This window comes from Ascaphus truei, unplaced genomic scaffold (genome assembly GCF_040206685.1).
Source record: "Ascaphus truei isolate aAscTru1 unplaced genomic scaffold, aAscTru1.hap1 HAP1_SCAFFOLD_2997, whole genome shotgun sequence".
NCBI lineage: Eukaryota > Metazoa > Chordata > Amphibia > Anura > Ascaphidae > Ascaphus > Ascaphus truei.
Window position 1 is genome coordinate 1 of NW_027455961.1, and position 25,000 is coordinate 25,000.

At 60.3% G+C, this 25,000-nt stretch overlaps 1 protein-coding gene across 1 annotated transcript in view; it reads right to left on the reverse strand.

Annotated features, from left to right (window-relative positions):
* Positions 1-16,094: 16,094 nt before the first annotated feature.
* LOC142483139 (coiled-coil and C2 domain-containing protein 1A-like) overlaps positions 16,095-25,000 on the reverse strand; it is a 9,073-nt gene continuing 167 nt past the window's right edge. The window contains exons 2-7 of the mRNA XM_075583200.1: positions 23,487-23,540; positions 21,717-21,777; positions 20,755-20,881; positions 20,089-20,165; positions 19,670-19,717; positions 16,095-18,626 (exon numbers count right to left, since the gene is read on the reverse strand). Of these exons, the coding sequence (XP_075439315.1) occupies positions 18,606-18,626; positions 19,670-19,717; positions 20,089-20,165; positions 20,755-20,881; positions 21,717-21,777; positions 23,487-23,540 (388 nt within the window). The 3' untranslated portion in view covers positions 16,095-18,605. The remainder of the gene's footprint in view (positions 18,627-19,669; positions 19,718-20,088; positions 20,166-20,754; positions 20,882-21,716; positions 21,778-23,486; positions 23,541-25,000) is intronic.

Below are 25,000 nucleotides of genomic sequence, written 5' to 3' on the forward strand. Positions count from 1 at the left end.
TAGAGGAGAATGGAGGGAGGGCGGGAGAGGAGAATGGAGGGAGGGGCGGGAGAGGAGAATGGAGGGAGGGCGGGAGAGGAGAATGGAGGGAGGGCGGGGAGAGAGCGGAGGACGGGAAGGAGGGAGGGCGGGAAGGAGGGAGGGCGGGATGGAGGGAGGGCGAGGAGAACGGAGGGAGCGTGGGAAGGAGGGGAGGAGGGGGGAGGGAGGAGGGAGAGGTGGGGGGAGAGGAGGGGGGTGGAGGGAGGGGGGGAGGAGGGTGGATGGAGGGGGGGAGGAGGGTGGAGGGAGGGGGGGAGGAGGGTGGAGGAGGGAGGGGGGAGGAGGGTGGAGGGAGGGGGGGAGGAGGGTGGAGGGAGGGGGGGGAGGAGGGTGGAGGGAGGGGGGGAGGAGGGTGGAGGGAGGGGGGAGGAGGGTGGAGGGAGGGGGGGAGGAGGGTGGAGGGAGGGGGGGAGGAGGGTGGAGGGAGGGGGAAGGAGGGGGGGAGGGAGGGGGGTAAGGGGGAGGGAGAGGGGGAGGGAGGGGGGTAAGGGGGAGGGAGGGAGGGGGGTAAGGGGGAGGAGGGGGAGGGAGGGGGGAGGGAGGGGGGAGGGGGGGAGGGGGGAGAGAGAAGAAGGGAGGAGGGAGAGGAGAAAGGAGGGAGAGATCATGAGATCAATACACAGATTGCTATCCGGACCCCTGTATAACGCACGTATGTTATAACCCTCCCACCCCGCATAACACACACAGGTAATTACCCCAGCGGCCCTGTATAACACACAGGTAATTACCCTTGCGCCCCCTGTATAACAAGCACAGGTAGTTACCCCAGCGCCCACCGTATAACATGCACAGGTAATTACCCCAGCCCCCCGTATAACACGAACAGGTAATTACCCCAGCCCCCGTATAACACGCACAGGTAATTACCCCGCGCGCAGAAATTCCTCATCAACAATGTTGCGTAGAGACACGCAGAGCCGTGGTGGAAGCTTCCGGAACAGGCGAGGGGACAGCTGGCCGGTGATCTGGGAGAGAGCGAGAAAAGGGGGGGGGAGAGGGAGAAAAGGGGGGGGGGGGGGAGAGGGAGAAAAGGGGGGGGGGGAGAGGGAGAAAAGGGGGGGGGGGAAGAGCGAGAGATGGGGGTGGGGGGGAAGAGCGAGAGATGGGGGTGGGGGGGAAGAGCGAGAGATGGGGGGGGAAGAGCGAGAGAGCGAGAGATGGGGGGGGAGACAGCGAGAGATGGGGGGGAAGAGAGCGAGAGATGGGGGGGGGGGAGTGGGAGGGAGCGAGAGAAGGGGGGAGAGGGAGGGAGAGAGACAGGGGGAGAGAGAGGTGGGGGAGAGAGGGGTGGGAAAGAGGGGGGGGAGAGAGAGGGGGTGGGAAAGAGAAGGGGGGAAAGAGAGGGGGGAAGAGAGGGGAGAGGGGGGGGAGAGTGAGGAGAGAGAGGGGGGAGGGAGAGAGAGGGGGGTGGAAGAGAAAACACAGATCCCGTCAGATTGTGTAAGATATATAGATGATGTATACAGGTTCATCTCTCGCGCACGATGATGAATTAATGGGGACCACACAACTGCCCTGAGCCGGGGGGGGAGAGGGGGATGTCAGTGTTACATTATGTCATTATCATATTATGAGATATTAGGCATTTAAATCCCTCCGGTGCTTCAGTGGTTAATGAGCTCCCGTTGTGAAGTTGAACATACAATATTGGGGGGTTCTGACTTGTCCTGCCTCTGTGGGAGCTTCAGAGGGGCTTGATTGAAGTTAAGGGTGTTGACATACAATAAACCCTCTCTTTGTACTCTTAACACCTTTCGCAGGCCTAGTGGTAAAAACTGACATGATCGAGATAAGGACCTATGTTCTTCTAGAGATGGGTTCTCCCACATAAACAAAAAGCATTCTCTGGAGGTGGTTTATGGATGGCCAGGGGGGCGGGGCCAAGGATTCAACATAAGAGTGACTTTATTAAAAATGAGAATATCATGTAACATCATCTCCTCTGCCTTATAAGAGTTACAGATCTGTAATCGTGTCACAGAGGGGGATGTTCTGACACCGGGACACCACATGGTTAAGAGATAATAAGGGACAGATATTCATTTGGCGCTCACAATTAGCAGTAAAACAGTCTTGGTTTAGTCCACCATGAGCGCCTGAATATATTGATGTCTCACGTGTGTATAAGTATCAGTTAAAGAAAGTACATTCAGATTATGGTGAGGAGTTTACAATCGTTTATAAAAGGTTTTTGTTTTTTTTACGCTGTCGTAAAACTGTCAAATCAAACGGCCGATTTACGACGGGGCCGGGGCTTATGTTGGTTCCATGAGGAAAGAATGTATTTATGTCTCAGAAAGATCATGAAAATTAGATTTCCCCAGAGGTGTGTTTTGGACCAAACGTGATATCTCGTGTCCGGCCAGTGACCACACGTCACTGGGAGATCGGGTTGGTGAGGTGGGGGGGGGGGGGGGGGGGCGGGGGAACACGGGAGACCGGGTGGGGGCACACGTCACAGGGAGACCGGGGGGGGGGGACATCGTTACGGTGAGACCGGGGGGGGCCCGACACGTCACAGGGAGACGGGGGGGCACACGTCACTGGGAGACCTGGGGGGGGGGGGCACACGTCATTGGGGAGACCGGGTGGGGGGGGGGCACACGGTCACTGGGAGACCGGGTGGGGGGGGGGGGGCACACGTCACTGGGAGACCGGGTGGTGGGGGGGGCACACGTCACTGGGAGACTGGGTGGGGGGGGGGGCACATGTCACTGGGAGACTGGGTGGGGGGGGGCACACGTCACTGGGAGACTGGGTGGGGGGGGCACACGTCACTGGGAGACTGGGTGGGGGGGGCACACGTCACTGGGAGACTGGGTGGGGGGGGCACACGTCACTGGGAGACTGGGTGGGGGGGGCACACATCACTGGGAGACTTCACACGTCACTGGGAGACCGGGTGGGGGGCACACGTCACTGGGAGACCGGGTGGGAGGGGGGGCACACGTCACTGGGGAGACCGGGTGGGAGGGGGGGGCACACGTCACTGGGAGACCGGGTGGGGTGGGGGCACACATCACGGGAGACCGGGTGGGTGGGGGCACACGTCACTGGGAGACCGGGTGGGGTGGGGGGGGGGGGCACACATCACGGGAGACCGGGTGGGTGGGGGCACACGTCACAGGGAGACCGGGGGGGGGGGGACACCGTTACGGTGAGACCGGGGGGGGGCCCGACACGTCACAGGGAGACGGGGGGGCACACGTCACTGGGAGACCTGGTGGGGGGGGGGCACACGTCATTGGGGAGACCGGGTGGGGGGGGCACACGTCACTGGGAGACCGGGTGGGGGGGGGGGGCACACGTCACTGGGAGACCGGGCGGGGGGGGGGGCACACGTCACTGGGAGACCGGGGGGCTGGGGGGGGGGGGGGCACACGTCACTGGGAGACTGGGTGGGGGGGGGGGCACACGTCACTGGGAGACTGGGTGGGGGGGGCACACGTCACTGGGAGACTGGGTGGGGGGCACACGTCACTGGGAGACTGGGTGGGGGGGGGCACACGTCACTGGGAGACTGGGTGGGGGGGGCACACATCACTGGGAGACCGGGTGGGGGGGCACACGTCACTGGGAGACTGGGTGGGGGGGGGGCACACGTCACTGGGAGACTGGGTGGGGGAGGGCACACGTCACTGGGAGACTGGGTGGGGGGGGGCACACGTCACTGGGGAGACTGGGTGGGGGGGGGCACACATCACTGGGAGACTTCACACGTCACTGGGAGACCGGGTGGGAGGGGGGGGCACACGTCACTGGGAGACCGGGTGGGGGGGCACACGTCACTGGGAGACCGGGTGGGGGGCACATGTCACTGGGAGACTGGGTGGGGGGGGGCACACGTCACTGGGAGACCGGGTGGGAGGGGGGGGGGCACACGTCACTGGGAGACCGGGTGGGGTGGGGGGGGGGCACACATCACGGGAGACCGGGTGGGTGGGGGCACACGTCACAGGGAGGACCGGGGGGGGGGGGGGGACACCGTTACGGTGAGACCGGGGGGGGGCCCGACACGTCACAGGGAGACGGGGGGGGCACACGTCACTGGGAGAACTGGTGGGGGGGGGGGGCACACGTCATTGGGGAGACCGGGTGGGGGGGCACACGTCACTGGGAGACCGGGTGGGGGGGGGGGCACACGTCACTGGGAGACCGGGTGGGGGGCACACGTCACAGGGAGACCGGGGGGGGGGGCACACGTCACAGGGAGACCGGGGGGGGGGGGGGGCACACGTCACAGGGAGACCGGGGGGGGGGGGACACCGTTACGGTGAGACCGGGGGGGGCCCGACACGTCACAGGGAGACGGGGGGGCACACGTCACTGGGAGAACTGGTGGGGGGGGCACACGTCATTGGGAGAACTGGTGGGGGGGGGGCACACGTCATTGGGGAGACGCGGTGGGGGGGGCACACGTCACTGGGAGACCGGGTGGGGGGGGGGCACACGTCACTGGGAGACCGGGTGGGGGGGGGGGGGCACACGTCACTGGGAGACCGGGTGGGGGGGGGGGCACACGTCACTGGGAGACCGGGGTGGGGGGGGGGGGGCACACGTCACTGGGAGACTGGGTGGGGGGGGCACACGTCACTGGGAGACTGGGTGGGGGGGGCACACGTCACTGGGGAGACCGGGGGTGGGGGGGGGGGGGGCACACGTCACTGGGAGACCGGGTGGGGGGGGGGGGCACACGTCACTGGGAGACTGGGTGGGGGGGGCACATGTCACTGGAGACTGGGTGGGGGGGGGCACACGTCACTGGGAGACTGGGTGGGGGGGGGCACACGTCACTGGGAGACTGGGTGGGGGGGGGGCACACGTCACTGGGAGACTGGGTGGGGGGGCACACGTCACTGGGAGACTGGGTGGGGGGGGGCACACGTCACTGGAGACCGGGTGGGAGGGGGGGGGCACACGTCACTGGGAGACTGGGTGGGGGGGGCTCACGTCACTGGGAGACCGGGTGGGAGGGGGGGGGGGCACACGTCACTGGGAGACCGGGTGGGAGGGGGGGGGGGCACACGTCACTGGGAGACCGGGGGGGGGGGGGGGACACCGTTACGGTGAGACCGGGGGGGGCCCGACACGTCACAGGGAGACGGGGGGGCACACGTCACTGGGAGACTGGGTGGGGGGGGGCACACGTCACTGGGAGACCGGGTGGGAGGGGGGGGGGGCACACGTCACTGGGAGACTGGGTGGGGGGGGCACACGTCATTGGGGAGACCGGGTGGGGGGGGCACACGTCACTGGGAGACGAAGGGTGGGGGGGGGGCACACGTCACTGGGAGACTGGGTGGGGGGGGCACACGTCACTGGGAGACTGGGTGGGGGGGGGGGCACATGTCACTGGGAGACTGGGTGGGGGGGCACACGTCACTGGGAGACCGGGGTGGGAGGGGGGGGGGCACACGTCACTGGGAGACCGGGTGGGAGGGGGGGGGCACACGTCACTGGGAGACCGGGGTGGGAGGGGGGGGGGCACACGTCACTGGGAGACCGGGTGGGAGGGGGGGGGGCACACGTCACTGGGAGACCGGGTGGGAGGGGGGGGGGGCACACGTCACTGGGAGACTGGGTGGGGGGGGCACACGTCACTGGGAGACCGGGTGGGAGGGGGGGGGGCACACGTCACTGGGAGACCGGGTGGGAGGGGGGGGGGGCACACGTCACTGGGAGACCGGGTGGGAGGGGGGGCACACGTCATTGGGGAGACCGGGTGGGGGGGGCACACGTCACTGGGGAGACCGGGTGGGGGGGGGGCACACGTCACTGGGAGACTGGGTGGGGGGGGCACACGTCACTGGGAGACTGGGTGGGGGGGGGGCACATGTCACTGGGAGACTGGGTGGGGGGGCACACGTCACTGGAGACCGGGTGGGAGGGGGGGGGCACACGTCACTGGGAGACCGGGTGGGAGGGGGGGCACACGTCACTGGGAGACCGGGTGGGAGGGGGGGGGGGCACACGTCACTGGGAGACCGGGTGGGAGGGGGGGGGCACACGTCACTGGGAGACCGGGTGGGGTGGGGGGGGGGGCACACATCACGGGGAGACCGGGGGGGGGGGGGGGGCACACGTCACAGGGAGACCGGGGGGGGGGGGGGACACCGTTACGGTGAGACCGGGGGGGGCCCGACACGTCACAGGGAGACGGGGGGGCACACGTCACTGGGAGAACTGGTGGGGGGGGGGGGCACACGTCACTGGGAGACTGGGTGGGGGGGGGCACACGTCACTGGGAGACTGGGTGGGGGGGGCACACGTCACTGGGAGACCGGGTGGGAGGGGAGGGCACACGTCACTGGGAGACCGGGTGGGGGGGGGGGCACACGTCACTGGGAGACCGGGTGGGGGGGGGCACACGTCATTGGGAGACAGGGTGGGGGGGGGCACACGTCATTGGGAGACCGGGTGGGGGGGGGGGGCACACGTCACTGGGAGACCGGGTGGGGGGGCACACGTCATTGGGAGACAGGGTGGGGGGGGGCACACGTCATTGGGAGACCGGGTGGGGGGGGGGGGGCACACGTCATTGGGAGACCGGGTGGGGGGGGCACACGTCATTGGGAGACCGGGTGGGGGGGGCACACGTCATTGGGAGGACCGGGTGGGGGGGGCACACGTCATTGGGAGACCGGGGGGGGGGCACACGTCATTGGGAGACCGGGGGGGGGGGGGCACACGTCATTGGGAGACCGGGGGGGGAGGGGGGCACACGTCATTGGGAGACCGGGGGGGGGGCACACGTCATTGGGAGACCGGGGGGGGGGGGGGGGCACACGTCATTGGGAGACCGGGGGGGGGGGGGGCACACGTCATTGGGAGACCGGGGGGGGGGGGGGGCACACGTCATTGGGAGACCGGGGGGGGGGGGGGGCACACGTCATTGGGAGACCGGGTGGGGGGGGGGGGGCACACGTCATTGGGAGACGCGGGTGGGGGGGGGGGGCACACGTCATTGGGAGACCGGGTGGGGGGGGGGGGCACACGTCATTGGGAGACCGGGTGGGGAGGGGGGGGCACACGTCATTGGGAGACCGGGTGGGGAGGGGGGCACACGTCATTGGGAGACCGGGTGGGGGGGGGGGCACACGTCATTGGGAGACCGGGTGGGGGGGGGCACACGTCACTGGGAGACCGGGTGGAGGGGGGCACACGTCATTGGGAGACCGGGTGGGGGGGGGGGGGGACCCGTCATTGGGAGACCGGGTGGGCACACGTCATTGGGACACCGGGGGGGGCACACGTCATTGGGAGACCGGGGGGGGGGGGGCACACGTCATTGGGAGACCGGGGGGGGGGGGCACACGTCATTGGGAGACCGGGGGGGGGGCACACGTCATTGGGAGACCGGGGGGGGGGCACACGTCATTGGGAGACCGGTGGGGGCCGACACGTTACGGGGAGACCGGGGGGGGCGGACGACGACACGTCACGGGGAGACCGGGGGGGGGGACGACGACGACACGTCACGGGGAGAGCAGGGGTGGGGGGACGACACGTCACGGGGAGAGCGGGGTTGGGGGGACGACACGTCACGGGGAGAGTGGGGGTGGGGGGACGACACGTCACGGGGAGACCGGGGGGGGGAACGACACGTCACGGGGAGACCGGGGGGGGGGAACGACACGTCACGGGGAGACCGGGGGGGGGAACGACACGTCACGGGGAGACCGGGGGGAGGAACGACACGTCACGGGGAGACCGGGGGGGATGGGACGCATCACAGGGAGACCGGGACGACGCGACACGGGGAAACCGAGACGACGCGACACGGGGAGACCGGGACGACGCGACACAGGGAGACCGGGACGACGCGACACGGGGAGACCGGTGGGGGGGCATGACATGCCACGGGGAGACTGGTGAGGGTCGTGACGCGGCACGGGGAGACGTGACGCGGCACTGAGAGACTGGGGGGCGCAGCACGGGGAGACTGGGGGGCGTGAGGAGGCACGGGGAGACTGGGGGGGGCGTGAGGCGGCACGGGGAGACCTGGGGGGGGCGTGAGGCAGCATGGGGAGACTGGGGGGGGGGCGTGAGGTGGCACGGGGAGACTGGGGGGGGGGCGTGAGGTGGCACGGGGGAGACTGGGGGGGGGGGCGTGAGGTGGCACGGGGAGACTGGGGGGGGGGCGTGAGGCGCCCGGGGAGACTGGGGGGGGGGGGGGCGTGAGGCGGTACGGGGAGACTGGGGGGGGCGTGAGGCGGCATGGGGAGACTGGGTGGTAATGTTGGGGGGAGGGGGAGACTGGGGGGGGGTAATGTTGGGGGGAGGGGGAGACTGGGGGGGTAATGTTGGGGGAGGGGAGACTGGGGGGGTAATATTGGGGGAGGGGAGACTGGGGGGGGTAATGTTGGGGGGGGAGACTGGGGGGGTAATGTTGGGGGGGGGGAGACTGGGGGGGTAATGTTGGGGGAGGGGAGACTGGGGGGTAATATTGGGGGAGGGGAGACTGGGGGGTAATGTTGGGGGGGGGAGACTGGGGGGGTAATGTTGGGGGGGGAGACTGGGGGGGGTAATGTTGGGGGGAGGGGGGGTGACACACCATGTTGTGACTTTATACATATTTGCAGCTTTGGGATCACCGGAGGTCAGGGGTCAGCGATTCCGCCCTGAGCCCCGCCTCCCCCAGCACAAGGGTGACCCGCAGAGCTGACACTCTAATACCCCTCCCCCCAGTACCTTCACCCGGTCCAGCTGGCGGATCACGTGATCCCGTGGCCCCCATTTCCGGCTCCCGCCCCGTTCGGATTTCGAGCTGGGCGCCATTCCTTCCCCGGCCGGTGACTTCCGCTTCCGGTCAGGTGGGGAGGAGACATCAGAGGACCCGCCCCCTCCCCGCTGGGTTTTCCTAGGGACGTGACGTAGCCGGCCTGGAAGGGCCAATGAGGCGCTGGTCCCGCCCCGCCGGTTGCGCCCTCTGGTTGGCCGGCGGCGCCTGTGCTGCAGGTGAAGCCTGACCAATCAGAGGCCGCAGAGCCTGGGAGACAGCGCCCCGTCTCCATGGTGAGGAATCTAAGGCTCACTCACTCGCACACTCACTGCATGTAGACCACTCACACTCACTGCATGTAGACCACTCACACTCACTGCATGGAGACCAAACCACTCACACACACACACTGCATGAAGACCATACACACTCACTGCATGGAGACCAGTCACACACACACTCACACTTCATGGAGACCACACACACTCACTGCATGGAGACAACTCACACTCACTGCATGGAGACGACACACACTCACTCCCTGGAGACCACACACTCACTGCATGAAGACCAGTCTACTCACACACACACACTGTGGAGACCACACACACTCACTGCATGGAGACCACACACTTACTGCATGGAGACCACTCACACTCACTGCATGGAGACCACAAAACACACACACACTGCATGAAGACTAGTCTACTCACACACACTCACTGTGGAGACCACACACACTCACACTCACTGCATGGAGACCACAGACACACACACTGCATGGAGACCACACACACTCACTGCATGGAGACCACACAAACACACTGCATGGAGACCAAACCACTCACACACACTGTATGGAGACCACTCACACACACACACTGCATGAAGACCATACACACACTCTCACTGCATGGAGACCAGTCACACACACTGTATGGAGACCACTCACACACACAAACTGCATGAAGACCATACACACACTCTCACTGCATGGAGACCAGTCACACACACACTCACACTTCATGGAGACCACTCACACACACTGCATGGAGACCACACCACTCACACTCACTGCATGCAGACCAGACCACTCACACTGCATGGAGACCACTCACACCCACTGCATGCAGACCACACCACTCACACACAGTGCATGGAGACCACACCACTCACACTCACTGCATGCAGACCAGACCACTCACACTGCATGGAGACCACACCACTCACACACACTGCATTGAGACCATACCACTCACACTGCATGCAGATCAGACCACACACACACTCACTGCATGGAGACCAGATCACTAACATTCACACACACTGCATGGAGACCAGACCACTCACACACACTGCATGGAGACCACTCACACACTGCATGGAGACCACTCACACACTGCATGGAGACCAGACCACTCACACACACTGCATGGAGACCACTCACACACTGCATGGAGACCAGACCACTCACACTGCATGGAGACCAGACCACTCACACTCACTGCATGGAGACCAGACCACTCACACACTGCATGGAGACCAGACCACTCACACTCACTGCATGGAGACCAGACCACTCACACTGCATGGAGACCAGACCACTCACACTGCATGGAGACCACACACACACACTCCCACTGCATGGAGACCACTCACACTGCACGGAGACCACTTACGCACACACTGGATGGAGACCACACACACACACACACTTACACACTGCATGGAGACCAGACTACTCACACACTCATAATATAACAACTAGTGACATACCGCTCACCTAAATAATAATTACCAACTCTATGATATCAGCTGGTGCAAAGGGGATAGGGATGACAAACATACATAAATAAGCCTTATTTATGTATGTTACTCACACACTCACACTGCATGGAGACCATACCACTCACACTGCATTGAGACCATACCACTCACACTGCATGCAGATCAGGACCACACACACACTGCATGCAGACCAGACCACTCACACTGCATGGAGACCACACACTCACACTCACACATACTGCATGGAGACCAGACCACTCACACTCACTGCATGGAGACCAGACCACTCACACACTCCAACTGCATGGAGACCACTTACACACACACTGGATGGAGACCACACACTGCATGGAGACCACTTACACACACACTGGATGGAGACCACTGTGACGAGAGGGAGGATTTGGCCCGGGATTAAAGGGGTTACAACCCCATTTGGCCACCCTCTACTCTCATCAGGGAAGCAAGGGGTTAACTGGACTGAAGTCCAGTAATGCGTTTTTCCTTGCTTCAATACCCAAATGTTTATTCCCCTGTGTAGATGTATCGTGTTATGCCAGTGTTTGCATCACCTACATGCTGGGATCCATCCGGGAGGGCAAGGGTTAATATTTCTTTAGTGATTATAGCCCTTTGTGTAATTTTCCCGCCTTTTCAGGCACCATTTTGCAGAGTCCCATAGGCCGCCATTAGAGCTCAATGCATTTCAATGGCGGATCTTGCTGTTTTGGACCCGTTTCCCGTGAAGACCAGCAGGTGGCGTCCGAGAGGAGGAGCGGCGGTTTCCCATTGTAAGTCAATGGGCTCATTGACTTCAATGGAGATTCCTCGACGGCGTTATCCAGGAACGAGTTGGCTGCCGTCCAAAACGGAAAACCGCAAAGCGGATACAATGTCCTTTAAAAGAGTTAAATCACTTTAGTCAAGTTCAATGATAAGTGGCGTGGGAATCTACAGGTCTAGAGCACCTAGAAATAAAATTCTTTTTGCCCTTAGTTCCCTAGGCCTCTCCCCACTCGACCACTACCGGATCCCCGAATCCTGGACCCCCGAGAAGGGTCGTGCCGAGAGAGCGGGTCGCGCCATAGGTTCCAATGGCGGCGGCAGAAACAGCTCAGGATTGCGACTAAGTGTGAAAAGCTGAAAATCATGAGTCCATATCTCCGGTTCCAGAGGGTCAGGGTTTGGGGTACCTGTAGGCACTGCTCCGGCATGGCTGCAGAACCATCCTTGACCCTCTTGGACCAACCCGACGGAGTATGGACCCCCTTGAAAGTTCGGGGACCTTTGCGATTGATTCCAATGGGGGAAAAGCCGCGTGGCGGAAAAGTGACTAAGTGTAAAATGTTGAAAAGTGTAAGTCCATATCTCCGGTTCTGGAATGCCCAGAGGGATGGGATTTGGGTGGCATGTAGCCAAGGTTCCGGCTTTAATGCATGCCCCTTCCCAGCCCCCTCAGACGGAGTGTGGACGAATGTAAAGATTTGTGGATTTTCTCATAGACTTCAATGGCGGCGGTTCCCCATTGAAAGTCTATGGCAGGAAACTCCCTTGACTACAACGGCGGAGTTGCTCCATTGAAACCCACGGCGGCGGAGCCCGTTGTTTTCAATGGGGATTTAGTGAAACGCTGAGATTTCTTTTTAGCGGAGATTTTTATAATAAAATATGAAACGGTTTATCTGATATTTGTGTAACTCCGGTTCCCCAGGTCCTAGCGGGCTGAAACTTGGACCATATGGTGTCCCAGTTCCGGCATTAAGGTCTGGAAAGTTTGGACCGGCTGGACCTACCAGAACCGGGTATTTTAATATGTGTATGTATTAAAATGTATATGTGGTTTGGGTCTGTTCTGGAAACTGCAGACTCCGTCTGTTATGCTAATAGGCAGGAAGAACATCCTGCAAAGAATTAACATAGCCGGTGATCAAAAGTTAACTTCCCTACTGTTTATACTGGGGCCAAGAACAAAGAGGCTGAGTGTTTTTAAGTGTGATACTTCACACTTAACCTGGAAGCCAAATTCTGCTTCAAAGGAATTTTTGCTAGACAGCTCGGCGCCTTGAGTGTAAGAGAAGGGTTAAAATGGTATATAAGCCAGAGTCACGCCTTACTCAATTGTCTTCATGCCAGAGGTCTTCATGTCCTTCATGAGCTTGCATGTAGTGCTGTGATGTCAACTGAATTATGGAAGAAATGGCCCATCCTGTATCCTGATGGCTTTCTTGTCCTAACCTTTAAGTAAGTGTCCATATTTTGTCTGTTATTTGTATATCTCGTGTGTTCACCTTTATCAAGGAATAAATTATATTTTATCATATCTAAGTCTCGTACCAGTTCAACCCAGTTATTTGGTGTAAATTGTAGCCTGTCATAAGTCACTGGATGGAGACCACACACACACACACACACACACTGCATGGAGACCAGACAACTTACACACACTGCATGAAGACCAGACCACTCACACTGCATGGAGACCAGACCACTCACACACTGCATGAAGACCAGATCACTCACACTGCATGGAGACCAGACCACTCACACTCCCACTGCATGGAGACCACTCACACACTGCATGAAGACCAGACCACTCACACACTGCATGGAGACCAGACCACTCACACACTGCATGAAGACCAGACCACTCACACTCCATGGAGACCAGACCACTCACACTCCCACTGCATGGAGACCAGACCACTCACACACTGCATGGAGACCACTCAGTCACACACTGCACCCTGCACAATATGTTGGTGATATACGAATTAAAGATAGTGGTTACCCGTGAGACGCCCTTCTCACCCACCCCTCAGCAGGGGGATCCAGCGTCAGCTGGGGTGGGTTATGCAGCAGAACAGGAGTTGCGCAGAGAAGGGACCAGGTTGGGACACAATAGGGCGGGATTGTGATGCGATGTGGTGGCGGGGGGGGGGGGTTTTAGACGCGAGGGGTGGGGTTCAGGACTCCCAGGCGTGACGTTCCTCATTCTGCAACCTTGAGACAGGGCCCTAATGCCTGCGACTCGTGCAAATAATATATAGACAGTGCTTCCTGCTTATTAAATGTATATCTATATCTATATCTACACACACACACTCACACAAACACTCACAGAGGGTAAATGAAGCCAAGAATAATCATATTTCAGAACCGTGCCTGTTTCGTTCCCTTCTAATGACTTCCTGATCCGGAACACAAGTGACGGTGCTGTAACGCGGAGCCGCCTCTGTATTTGTGCTTTACGGCTAATTTACATCCACAGCGAGTATATATCAGTAGGGACACACACTTCTAATATCATCATAATGGGCTCAAAGATGATCATTCTTGGGCTTCATTTGCCCTCTGTTTGTTCAGGACCAGGGCTCTCTCTATGTTCCACCTGCTCACGGTGCTGGGAGGCAGATTGCATGTCTCTGCCCCTTTGATTATTGTGTTTCCTTATAGGATATAGTTTTTGTAGGGGTCGTATATTCGTTATACAATTATAGGTGTTAGCTATGTGTCCACGTTTGAAATACTTAGGGCTGTTTTATTGTGCATGTCTGTGATGTCATTACTTATAAATCGGATACTTTAGTATACGTGAGTGGTGTGTGTGTGTGTGTGTACACACGTACACAGACAGTTTTTCAGCATAACTTATCTATTTCTCGCTCAATACCCCATGACAAAGTGCACCATTGTGGGTCTGCGCTGTAGATTATCACTGTATAAGAAGCACAATGTAGACAAGCCACTGATGTCACTCTCATGTCAGCAAGTCGCAGATACGCTGCGGGAGGTGCGTGCTCCTTACACGGGAAATAGGAGTTTTTTTTCCTTCGTAGCGCGTAAACGTGTTAAACCGCTGTAACCTAATCGGAGACGCCAAGATTGCTAGAAAGTGTGTTCGAAATCTCCTGCGGGAACGCGCGCCTGGAGACGAGAACACCGCGTGCGATTGCGTCATCGATAACGCGCTGACCCAGCGTCTCCCGCTCCTGTGGAAACGCGCACCCGGAGGCGAGAACACCACGGTCAGATTGTATCATCAGTAACGCACTGCTCCCGCTCATGCGGAAGCACGCGCGTGTAGACGAGAACGCCGCGGTGGGATTGTATTATCGATAACGCGCTGACCCAGCGTCTCCCGCGCCTGAACGATACGCCGTATTACGGATACGTTTTTCCGCCCTCCTGGCAACCGTCCTTGATCAGGAAATTCGATGTCAGCGTTCGGGGACACTCATCCTGTGCTCCCGCACTTTATAACGCGCTGATCTGCGCTAAACGCCATGTTGCCACTATGCACGCAATGAGTCATCACGCCGTCTCCAATTCCAAAGGATATTTATTAAATAATCAAATCATATTACATGTAATTAATCCCCTGGGGCGGTCCTGTCATTGCTCAAATTCTCATGGAAATGGATATGGGGGGGGGGGGGGGGGGGGGGATTTTTCTGCAAGATATAAACGGAAAATAAAAGGGGGTCCCATATTTTCGTGTGTTCCCGTTACAGTTTATTTAAGTGTAATAAACGCTGTCCTGTACACTGGTTATAGTGTGTGTTGTCACATATAGAGTTCAGTTAAAGCAGCAGTGACCGATTGGGACGGGAAGATAAAATGATAGCCCCCACACAACCGAGAGCAGCATAAAAGGTTACCACGGATGCTAAAGGTTAAGAAAATCATTTGAAAATACATTATTGTGTTTTTTGTTTTTTAAAGAGCAAAAATACTGAAACTATAGGAGTTAAACTAGTATAGGAACTGCTACTTTAAAGTTCTGTATGTCCTAAGGACTCCAATTCACACAATACAGACGCTCGAGAAAAGGTTTTAAAGGAACCGATACGTCGACGACGTCAAATCTTTATTGTGAAGTGCCTGCCGAAATAAAACAAAACGTTTTCAGGGTGCACGGCCGACAGAAACTCCTCGGAAACGAAATAAAAGAAAGAAAAAATAGTGCGACACATTCGGGCCCTCGCAGGAATAAGACTTCAGAAAGGTTTATGGATAAGACGAAACGGTGTCGATTAAATAAATTACTACAGTTGAATATTTTTCTAAATCCTGCGGGTGCCCGAGTTTTTCACCTTTTTTTTAAAGTGTGAATGTGCGCGGCACTCCATCTGTAGTGTGCGCGCACACCAACCCACACACCATCTGTAGTGTGGCGCACACACACACACAATCTGTGAGTGTGCAACGCATGCACACAAGCACACACACACCATCTGTAGTGAAAACAGACGCGCAGCGCGCGCGGCACACACACACCTGTAGTGTTTTGCACGCCCCACACGCCATCTGTAGTGTGCATGCACACCAGCACACACACCATCTGTAGTGTGCACACATGCGCGCGCGCACACACACACACAATCTGTAGTGTGCACGCATGCACACAAGCACACACACACCATCTGTAGTGAAAACAGACGCGCGCTGCGCACACACACCTGTAGTGTTTGCACGCCCACACACCATCTGTAGTGTTCGCACACGCCACGCCATCTGTAGTGTGCACAGCGCAACCAGCACACACACCATCTGTAGTGTGCACACACGCGTGCGCACACACACACAATCTGTAGTGTGCACGCATGCACACACACACCATCTGTAGTGAAAACAGACGCGCACACACACACACACACACACCTGTAGTGTTTGCACGCCCACACACCATCTGTAGTGTTCGCCACACGCACGCCATCTGTAGTGTGCGTACGTATATACACACACACACACACTCTATGACAGCTGTGACATGGACATGCCACGGGGAAAGCACAAAGGGTTAACACATTGCACAAGCATACAGAAGGCCTGTGTACACGCGTGAGCAAACGTGTATACTTCACGTCAGCATCGGTACACTGCAGGAGTCCACTCACATGCGTGAACAAAACGTGCAAGCAGCAGCATACTGTAGCTGTGTGACGAGGGGAGGGCGTGGGTACCGGCGTGTACACCGGTGTGTGTGAAATCACATCTGTTTCGCTTGTTAGATTATATCCTTTATTCTAGGTCTCCGCCACGGAAATCACACGTGTCAGTTCAGAAAACTAATGATTGTTAAATCGCAAATAAACCTGCTCTCCCCCCTCCCCCCCTGACCCCCTCAGGCCTGAGCAGCACAGCACCCCTCAGCACCCTCAGCACATACATGACACACGCTGCTCATGGGCAATGGGTGGGGGCATATTTACTAAACGGTGCTATGACAAAACCCCGTCCGGCCCAGGAAGGCACATGGTAAAACATTCAAGTAAAAGGCACCGCTTAGCGAACACGGCCTGTTATTTCTAGTGACTAATACGCACACGCAAAGCACACGCAAAGCAAACAGCTGGCTGGTAATAATGCGAGAGATGAGCCCTCATTTTCCTAAGTGTGCTCAGTGCATTCGATTGTCATATAACCGAGACCCCACACAGGGCGCGATTGGGGGCCCCCCGGTAACAGGGGCACAGATTGGGGGCCCCCCGGTAACAGGGGCACAGATTGGGGGGCCCCCCCTGTAACAGGGGCACAGATTGGGGGCCCCCCCTGTAACAGGGGCACAGATTGGGGATCCCCCGGTAACAGGGGCACAGATTGGGGACCCCCCGGTAACAGGGGCACAGATTGGGGACCCCCCCGGTAACAGGGGCACAGATTGGGGACCCCCGGTGACAGGGACACGTCAGGACAGTGACAGATTGGACCCATGACGGGGACACAGATTAGATCCGGGGACAGTGACAGAGATTGGACCCGGGACAGAGATTGGGGACAGTGACAGAGATTGGACCGGGACAGAGATTGGGGACAGTGACAGAGATTGGACCCGGGACAGAGATTGGGGACAGTGACAGAGATTGGACCCGGGACAGAGATTGGGGACAGTGACAGAGATTGGACCCGGGACAGAGATTGGGGACAGTGACAGAGATTGGACCCGGGACAGTGACAGAGATTGGACCCGGGACAGAGATTGGGGACAGTGACAGAGATTGGACCCGGGACAGAGATTGGGGACAGTGACAGAGATTGGACCGGGGACAGTGACAGAGATTGGACCCGGGACAGAGATTGGGGACAGTGACAGAGATTGGACCGGGGACAGTGACAGAGATTGGACCCGGGGACAGTGACAGAGATTGGACCCGGGGACAGTGACAGAGATTGGACCCGGGGACAGTGACAGAGATTGGACCCGGGGACAGTGACAGAGATTGGACCCGGGGACAGTGACAGAGATTGGACCCGGGGACAGTGACAGAGATTGGACCCGGGGACAGTGACAGAGATTGGGGACAGTGACAGAGATTGGGGACAGTGACAGAGATTGGACCCGGGGACAGTGACAGAGATTAGGGACAGTAACAGAGATTGGGGACAGTGACAGAGATTGGGGACAGTGATAGAGATTGGGGACAGTGACAGAGATTGGGGACAGTGACAGAGATTGGGGACAGTGACAGATTGGGGACAGTGACAGAGATTGGGCCCGGGGACAGTGACAGAGATTGGGCCCGGGGACAGTGACAGAGATTGGACCCGTTGACAGGACAGGCCAGGGACACAAATGGCTTTAAACATAGTGGGGCTCGGTGCTGGAGAGCGCGGGACCTCTCATCTCGGTGACGTTGCAACATCGCGTCAGCGCGACGCGCCGGTGTTACGCAGCAGGTGAGGCGATGCCGGGTGGAAGGTGAGAGTTACAAAGACCCCCGCGCTCTCCCACCGGCAGGGGGCGCCACCATCCAGGCGGCCCGGGGAGTGGGGGCACCGCCATCCAGGCGGCCCGGGCAGTGGGGGCACCGCCATCCAGGCGGCCCGGGGAGTGGGGGCACGCCATCCAGGCGGCCCGGGGATCGGGACTATTACAGGCCCGGGACAGTCACACATTGCACGAACATGCGGACGGGGGACAGGGGACGGGGGACGGGGGACGGGGGACAGGCATGTTAGTGTCGGGCAGGGCAGAGAAATAAGGCACTAGGGCCCCCCCTTCCCTTGGGGACATGTGACACGGGTCGTCTTGGGTCCATGATTAGGTTCGTCATCTGTTCAGTTTCTGCAGCTGAGAGGGGAGGGAGGGGAGAGAGAAGAGGGAGGGAGAGGGGAGGGAGGAGAGAGAGAAGAGGGAGGGAGGAGGGAGGAGAGAGAGGTAGGAGAGAGAGGGAGGAGAGAGAGGGAGGAGGGGAGGGAGGAGAGAGAGGGAGGAGGGGAGGGAGGAGAGAGGAGGAGGGAGGGAGGAGAGAGGGAGGAGAGAGGGAGGAGGGGAGGGAGGAGAGAGAGGGAGGAGGGGAGGGAGGAGAGAGAGGGAGGAGAGAGGGAGGAGGGGAGGGAGGAGAGATAGGGTGGATGGGTGGGGAGAGAGAGAAGAGGGGGGGGAGAGAAAAGGGGATGGGGGGAGGGGAGGGGGGAGAGAAGAGGGGATGGGGGAGGGGAGGGGGGGAGGAGAAGAGGGGATGGGGGAGGGGAGGGGGGAGAGAAGAGGGGATGGGGGGAGGGGGGAGAGAAGAGGGGAGGGGGGAGAGAAGAGGGGGGGAGAGAAGAGGGGGGGAGAGAAGAGGGGGGGAGAGAAGAGGGGGGGAGAGAGAAGAGGGGGGGGAGAAGAGGGGGGGGAGAAGAGGGGGGGGAGAAGAGGGGGGAGAAGAGGGGGGGGAGAAGAGGGGGGGGGAGAGAAGAGGGGGGAGGAAGAGGGGGGGGAGAAGAGGGGGGGGAGAAGAGGGGGGGGAGAGAAGGGGGGGGGAGAAGAGGGGGGGAGAGAAGGGGGGGGAGAAGAAGGGGGAGAAAAGGGGGGGGGAAGAGGGGGGGGAGAAGAGGGGGGGAAAAGAGGGGGGGGAGAGAAGAGAGGGGGGAGAAGAGGGGGGGGGAGAGAACAGGGGGGGGAGACAAGAGGGGGGGAGAAGAGGGGGGGGAGAAGAGGGGGGGAGAGAAGAGGGGGGGAGAGAAGAGGGGGAGAGAGAAGAGTGAATAACTACCATTCTGACTAATATCAGAGACCCCCCCTTGCTGTGTACCCATCATACACACAGCCCTCTCCCTCACATGCTGCCCCCCCCCATTATGCAGCCCCCTCCTCCCCCATGAAGACCCCTCTTCCTCTTCCTCCCATACCTCGATGCTCACAAGGTTCCTCTTATACAGAGCTTCTTTCGCTGTGTCCTGGGGGGGGAGGGTGGGGAGAGATATGGTAAGAGGCCAAAATCCTGATAAACCCCCCCCCCCATCACAGGCCCCTCCCCCTGCGCACCCGGTTCCCCTCCTGTCCCAGGCCCCCTCCCCCTGCGCACCCGGTTCCCCTCCTGTCCCAGGCCCCGCCCCCTGCGCACCCGGTTCCCCTCCTGTCCCAGGCCCCTCCCCCTGCGCACCCGGTCCCCCTCCTGTCCCAGGCCCCGCCCCCTGCGCACCCGGTCCCCCTCCTGTCCCAGGCCCCTCCCCTGCGCACCCGGTTCCCCTCCTGTCCCATCACAGGCCCCTCCCCCTGCGCACCCGGTTCCCCTCCTGTCCCATCACAGGCCCCTCCCCCTGCGCACCCGGTTCCCCTCCTGTCCCAGGCGCCGAGCGGAGTCTCCGTAAAACTGTAGGAAGCGTTCCAGCTGCCGCACGTACTCTGAGAGAGAGAGAGAGCGCGTTACAGGAGGAGGGAGAGGAGAAGGGAGAGGAGAGAGAGGAAGGGGGGAAGGAAAGGACGAGGGGGGAAGGAGGAGGGGGGGGGAGAAGGAGGAGGGTGGGAAGAGGAGGAGGGGGGGGGGAAAGGAGGGGCGGGGAAGAGGGGGGGGGAAAGGAGGGGCGGGGAAGAGGAGGGGCGGGAAGAGGAGGGGCGGGAAGAGGAGGGGCGGGAAGAGGAGGGGGGAAAGAGGGGGGGGAAGAGGAGGGGGGGGAAGGAGGGGGGGAAGGAGGAGGGGGGGGGAAGGAGGAGGGGGGGGAAGGAGGGGGGGAAGGAGGAGGGGGGAAGGAGGGGGGGGGAAGGAGGGGGGGAAGAGGGAGGGGGGGGAAGAGGAGGGGGGGGAAGAGGAGGGGGGAGAAGGCGATGGGGGGGAGAAGGAGGAGGGGGGAGATGGGGGGAGAAGGAGGAGGGGGAAAGAGGAGGGGGGGAAAGAGGAGGTGGGGGGAAAGAGGAGGAGGGGGGGAAAGAGGAGGGGGGGGGGGGGGGGAAGAGGGGGGGGGAAAGAGGAGGGGGGGGATTGAGGTAGTCTCACCAGCCCGAAGCGATGCTCCCCCCTGCTGTAGCTGCTGCCTCTGCTGCTGGCTGCGCTGAGTGACATCACGGAGCTGAGCGATGAGGTCACTGGGGACCGGGCGCTGCTGCTGCTTGTACATCAGGAGCTGAGGGAGGGGGAGGAGTCACACAGGCGCACACACGGCCCACACCACACCCGAGACACACGTGCACAGCACAGGGGCCACCGTGACACGCACACACAGCACACACAGCACCGTGACACGCACACACAGCACCGTGACACGCACACACAGCACCGTGACACGCACACACAGCACACACACACGGGACACCATGACACACACACAGCACTGTGACACACACACAGGGACAGCGTAATACACACAGCACAATGACACACACGAGACACACACACAGCACAGTGACACACACGAGACACACACAGCACAGTGACACACACGAGACACACACACAGCACAGTGACACACACGAGACACACACACAGCACAATGACACACACGAGACACACACACAGCACAGTGACACACACGAGACACACACACAGCACAGTGACACACACGAGACACACACACAGCACAGTGACACACACGAAGCACAGTGACACACACGAGACACACACAGCACAGTGACACACACGAGACACACACACAGCACAGTGACACACACGAGACACACACACAGCACAATGACACACACGAGACACACACACAGCACAGTGACACACACGAGACACACACACAGCACAGTGACACACACGAGACACACACACAGCACAATGACACACACGAGACACACACACAGCACAGTGACACACACGAGACACACACACAGCACAGTGACACACACGAGACACACACACAGCACAATGACACACACGAGACACACAGCACAGTGACACACACGAGACACACACACAGCACAGTGACACACACGAGACACACACACAGCGACACGCACCTTCTTTTCTAGTTTTTCCTTCTCATAAGACAAAACGCTCAAACTGTGTAGAGCCGGAGCACTGCGAGGGGGGGGAGAGAGAGCGTGAGCGAGAGGGGGGGGGGGACGGGGGGAGGAGGTGGGAAAGAGAGAGAGCAAGGGAGAGGGGGAGGGAAAAAGAGAGAGTAGGGGAGGGGAAAAGAGAGAGTAGGGGGGGGAGAGAGAGGGATGGGGGGGAAGAGAGGAAGGGGGGGAAAGAGAGGGATGGTGGTTGGAAAGAGAGGAAGGGGGGGAAAAGAGAGGAAGGGGGGAAGAGAGAGGAGGGGGGGGAAGAGAGAGGAGGGGGGAAGAGAGAGGAGGGGGGGAAGAGAGATGAGGGGGGGAGAGAGAGAGGGGGTGGAAGAGAGAGGAGGGGGGGGAAAGAGAGAGGAGGGGGGGGAAAGAGAGAGGAGGGGGGGGAAGAGAGAGGAAGCGGGGGGGGGGAAGAGAGAGGAAGGGGGGGGAAGAGAGAGGAGGGGGGCGAAGAGAGAAGAGGGTGGGAAGAGAGAGGAGGGGGGGAGAGAGAGGAGGGGGGGGAAAGAGAGAGGAGGGGGGGGGGAAGAGAGAGAGAGGGGGGGGGAAGAGAGAGGAGTGGGGGGGAAAGAGAGAGGAAGGAGGGGAAAGAGAGAGGAAGGGGGGGTGGAGGAGGGGGGGAGAGAGGAAGGGGGGGAAGAAATAGAGCAAGGGAGAGGGGGAGAGGGGGAGGGGAAAAGAGAGGTAGGTTGAGGGAAGGGAAAGAGAGAGGAGGGGGGGAAGAGAGAGGAAGGGGGGGGAAGAGAGAGACGAGGGAGGGGGGGGAAGAGAGAGAGAGGGAGGGGGGGGAAGAGAGAGAGAGAGGGAGGGGGGGGGAAGAGAGGGAGGGAGGGGGGGAAGAGAGAGGGAGGGGGGGAAGAGAGGGAGGGAGGGGGGGAAGAGAGGGAGGAGGGGGGGGGAAGAGAGGGAGGGAGGGGGGGAAGAGAGGGAGGAGGGGGGGGAAGAGAGGGAGGGAGGGGGGGAAGAGAGGGAGGGAGGGGGGAAGAGAGGGAGGGAGGGGGGGAAGAGAGGGAGGGAGGGGAAGAGAGAGGAAGGGGAAGAGAGAGGGAGGGGGGGGAAGAGAGAGGGAGGGGGGAAGAGAGAGGGAGGGGGGAAGAGAGAGGGAGGGGGGAAGAGAGAGGGAGGGGGGGGGGAAGAGAGAGGGAGGGGGGGGGAAGAGAGAGGGAGGGGGGGGAAGAGAGAGGGAGGGGGGGAAGAGAGAGGGAGGGAGGGGGGGGAGAGGAGAGGGAGGGGGGGAAGAGAGAGGGAGGGAGGGGGGGGGAAGAGAGAGGGAGGGGAGGGGGGGGGAATAGAGAGGGAGGGAGGGGGGGGGGAGAGAGAGGGAGGGAGGGGGGGGGGAGAGAGAGGGAGGGAGGGGGGGGGAAGAGAGAGTGAGGGGAGGGGGGGAAGAGAGGGAGGGAGGGGGAGGAGGGGGGGAAAAGAGAGAGGGAGGAGGGGGGGAAGAGAGAGGGAGGGAGGGGGGGAAGAGAGAGGGAGGGAGGGGGGGAAAAGAGAGAGGGAGGGTGGGGGGGGAAGAGGGAGGGGGGGGGAAGAGGGAGGGAGGGAGGGGGGGAAGAGAGAGGGAGGGAGGGGGGGGGGAAGAGAGAGGGAGGGAGGGGGGGAAAGAGAGAGGGAGGGAGGGGGGGGAAAGAGAGAGGGAGGGGGGGGAAAAGAGAGAGGGAGGGAGGGACACGGAGAAAGATTAGCGCAGTGACTGACGTCCCGCGTCTCCGCACCCACCCGCTGGCGCCAGGTTTTACTGGGGTCGGCTGCTTGGGTTTTGGGACAGACACCTGTGAGAGAGAGACAGACAGTGAGCGAGACAGACAGTGAGCGAGACAGACAGTGAGCGAGACAGACAGTGAGCGAGACAGACAGTGAGCGAGACAGACAGTGAGCGAGACAGACAGTGAGCGAGACAGACAGTGAGCGAGACAGACAGTGAGCGAGACAGACAGTGAGCGAGACAGACAGTGAGCGAGACAGACAGTGAGCGAGACAGACAGTGAGCGAGACAGACAGTGAGCGAGACAGACAGTGAGCGAGACAGACAGTGAGCGAGACAGACAGTGAGCGAGACAGACAGTGAGCGAGACAGACAGTGAGCGAGACAGACAGTGAGCGAGACAGACAGTGAGCGAGACAGACAGTGAGCGAGACAGACAGTGAGCGAGACAGACAGTGAGCGAGACAGACAGTGAGCGAGACAGACAGTGAGCGAGACAGACAGTGAGCGAGACAGACAGTGAGCGAGACAGACAGTGAGCGAGACAGACAGTGAGCGAGACAGACAGTGAGCGAGACAGACAGTGAGCGAGACAGACTGCGAGCTAGAGGGGTCATTACTGTGAGGGGGTTATTAGGGGGTATATGTTGGATTGGGTTAGTATTAGGGGGGTATATGTTGGTGGGGTTATTAGGAGGGTATATGTTGGTGGGGGGGTTATTATTAGGGGGGTATATGTTGGTGGGGTTATTATTAGGGGGGTATATGTTGGTGGGGGGAGTTATTATTAGGGGGTATATGTTGGAGGAGGCTGTTACTGGGGGTAATGTGAGGGGGTTATTATTAGGGGGGTATATGTTGGTTGGGGGGTTATTATTAGGGGGTATATGTTGGGGGCGGCAGTTACCGGGGGGTAATGTGAGGGGGTTATTATTAGGGGGTATATGTTGGGGGGGGCAGTTACCGGGGGGTAATGTGAGGGGGTTATTATTAGGGGGTATATGTTGGGGGGGGCAGTTACCGGGGGGTAATGTGAGGGGGTTATTATTAGGGGGTATATGTTGGGGGGGGCAGTTACCGGGGGTAATGTGAGGGGGTTATTATTAGGGGGTATATGTTGGGGGGGGCAGTTACCGGGGGTAATGTGAGGGGGTTATTATTAGGGGGTATATGTTGGGGGGGGGCAGTTACCGGGGGTAATGTGAGGGGGTTATTATTAGGGGGTATATGTTGGGGGGGGCAGTTACCGGGGGGTAATGTGAGGGGGGTTATTATTAGGGGGTATATGTTGGGGGGGGGGGCAGTTACGGGGGGTAATGTGAGGGGGTTATTATTAGGGGGTATATGTTGGGGGGGGCAGTTACCGGGGGTAATGTGAGGGGGTTATTATTAGGGGGTATATGTTGGGGGGGGGGCAGTTACCGGGGGTAATGTGAGGGGGTTATTATTAGGGGGTATATGTTGGGGGGGCAGTTACCGGGGGTAATGTGAGGGGGTTATTATTATGGGGTATATGTTGGGGGGGGGC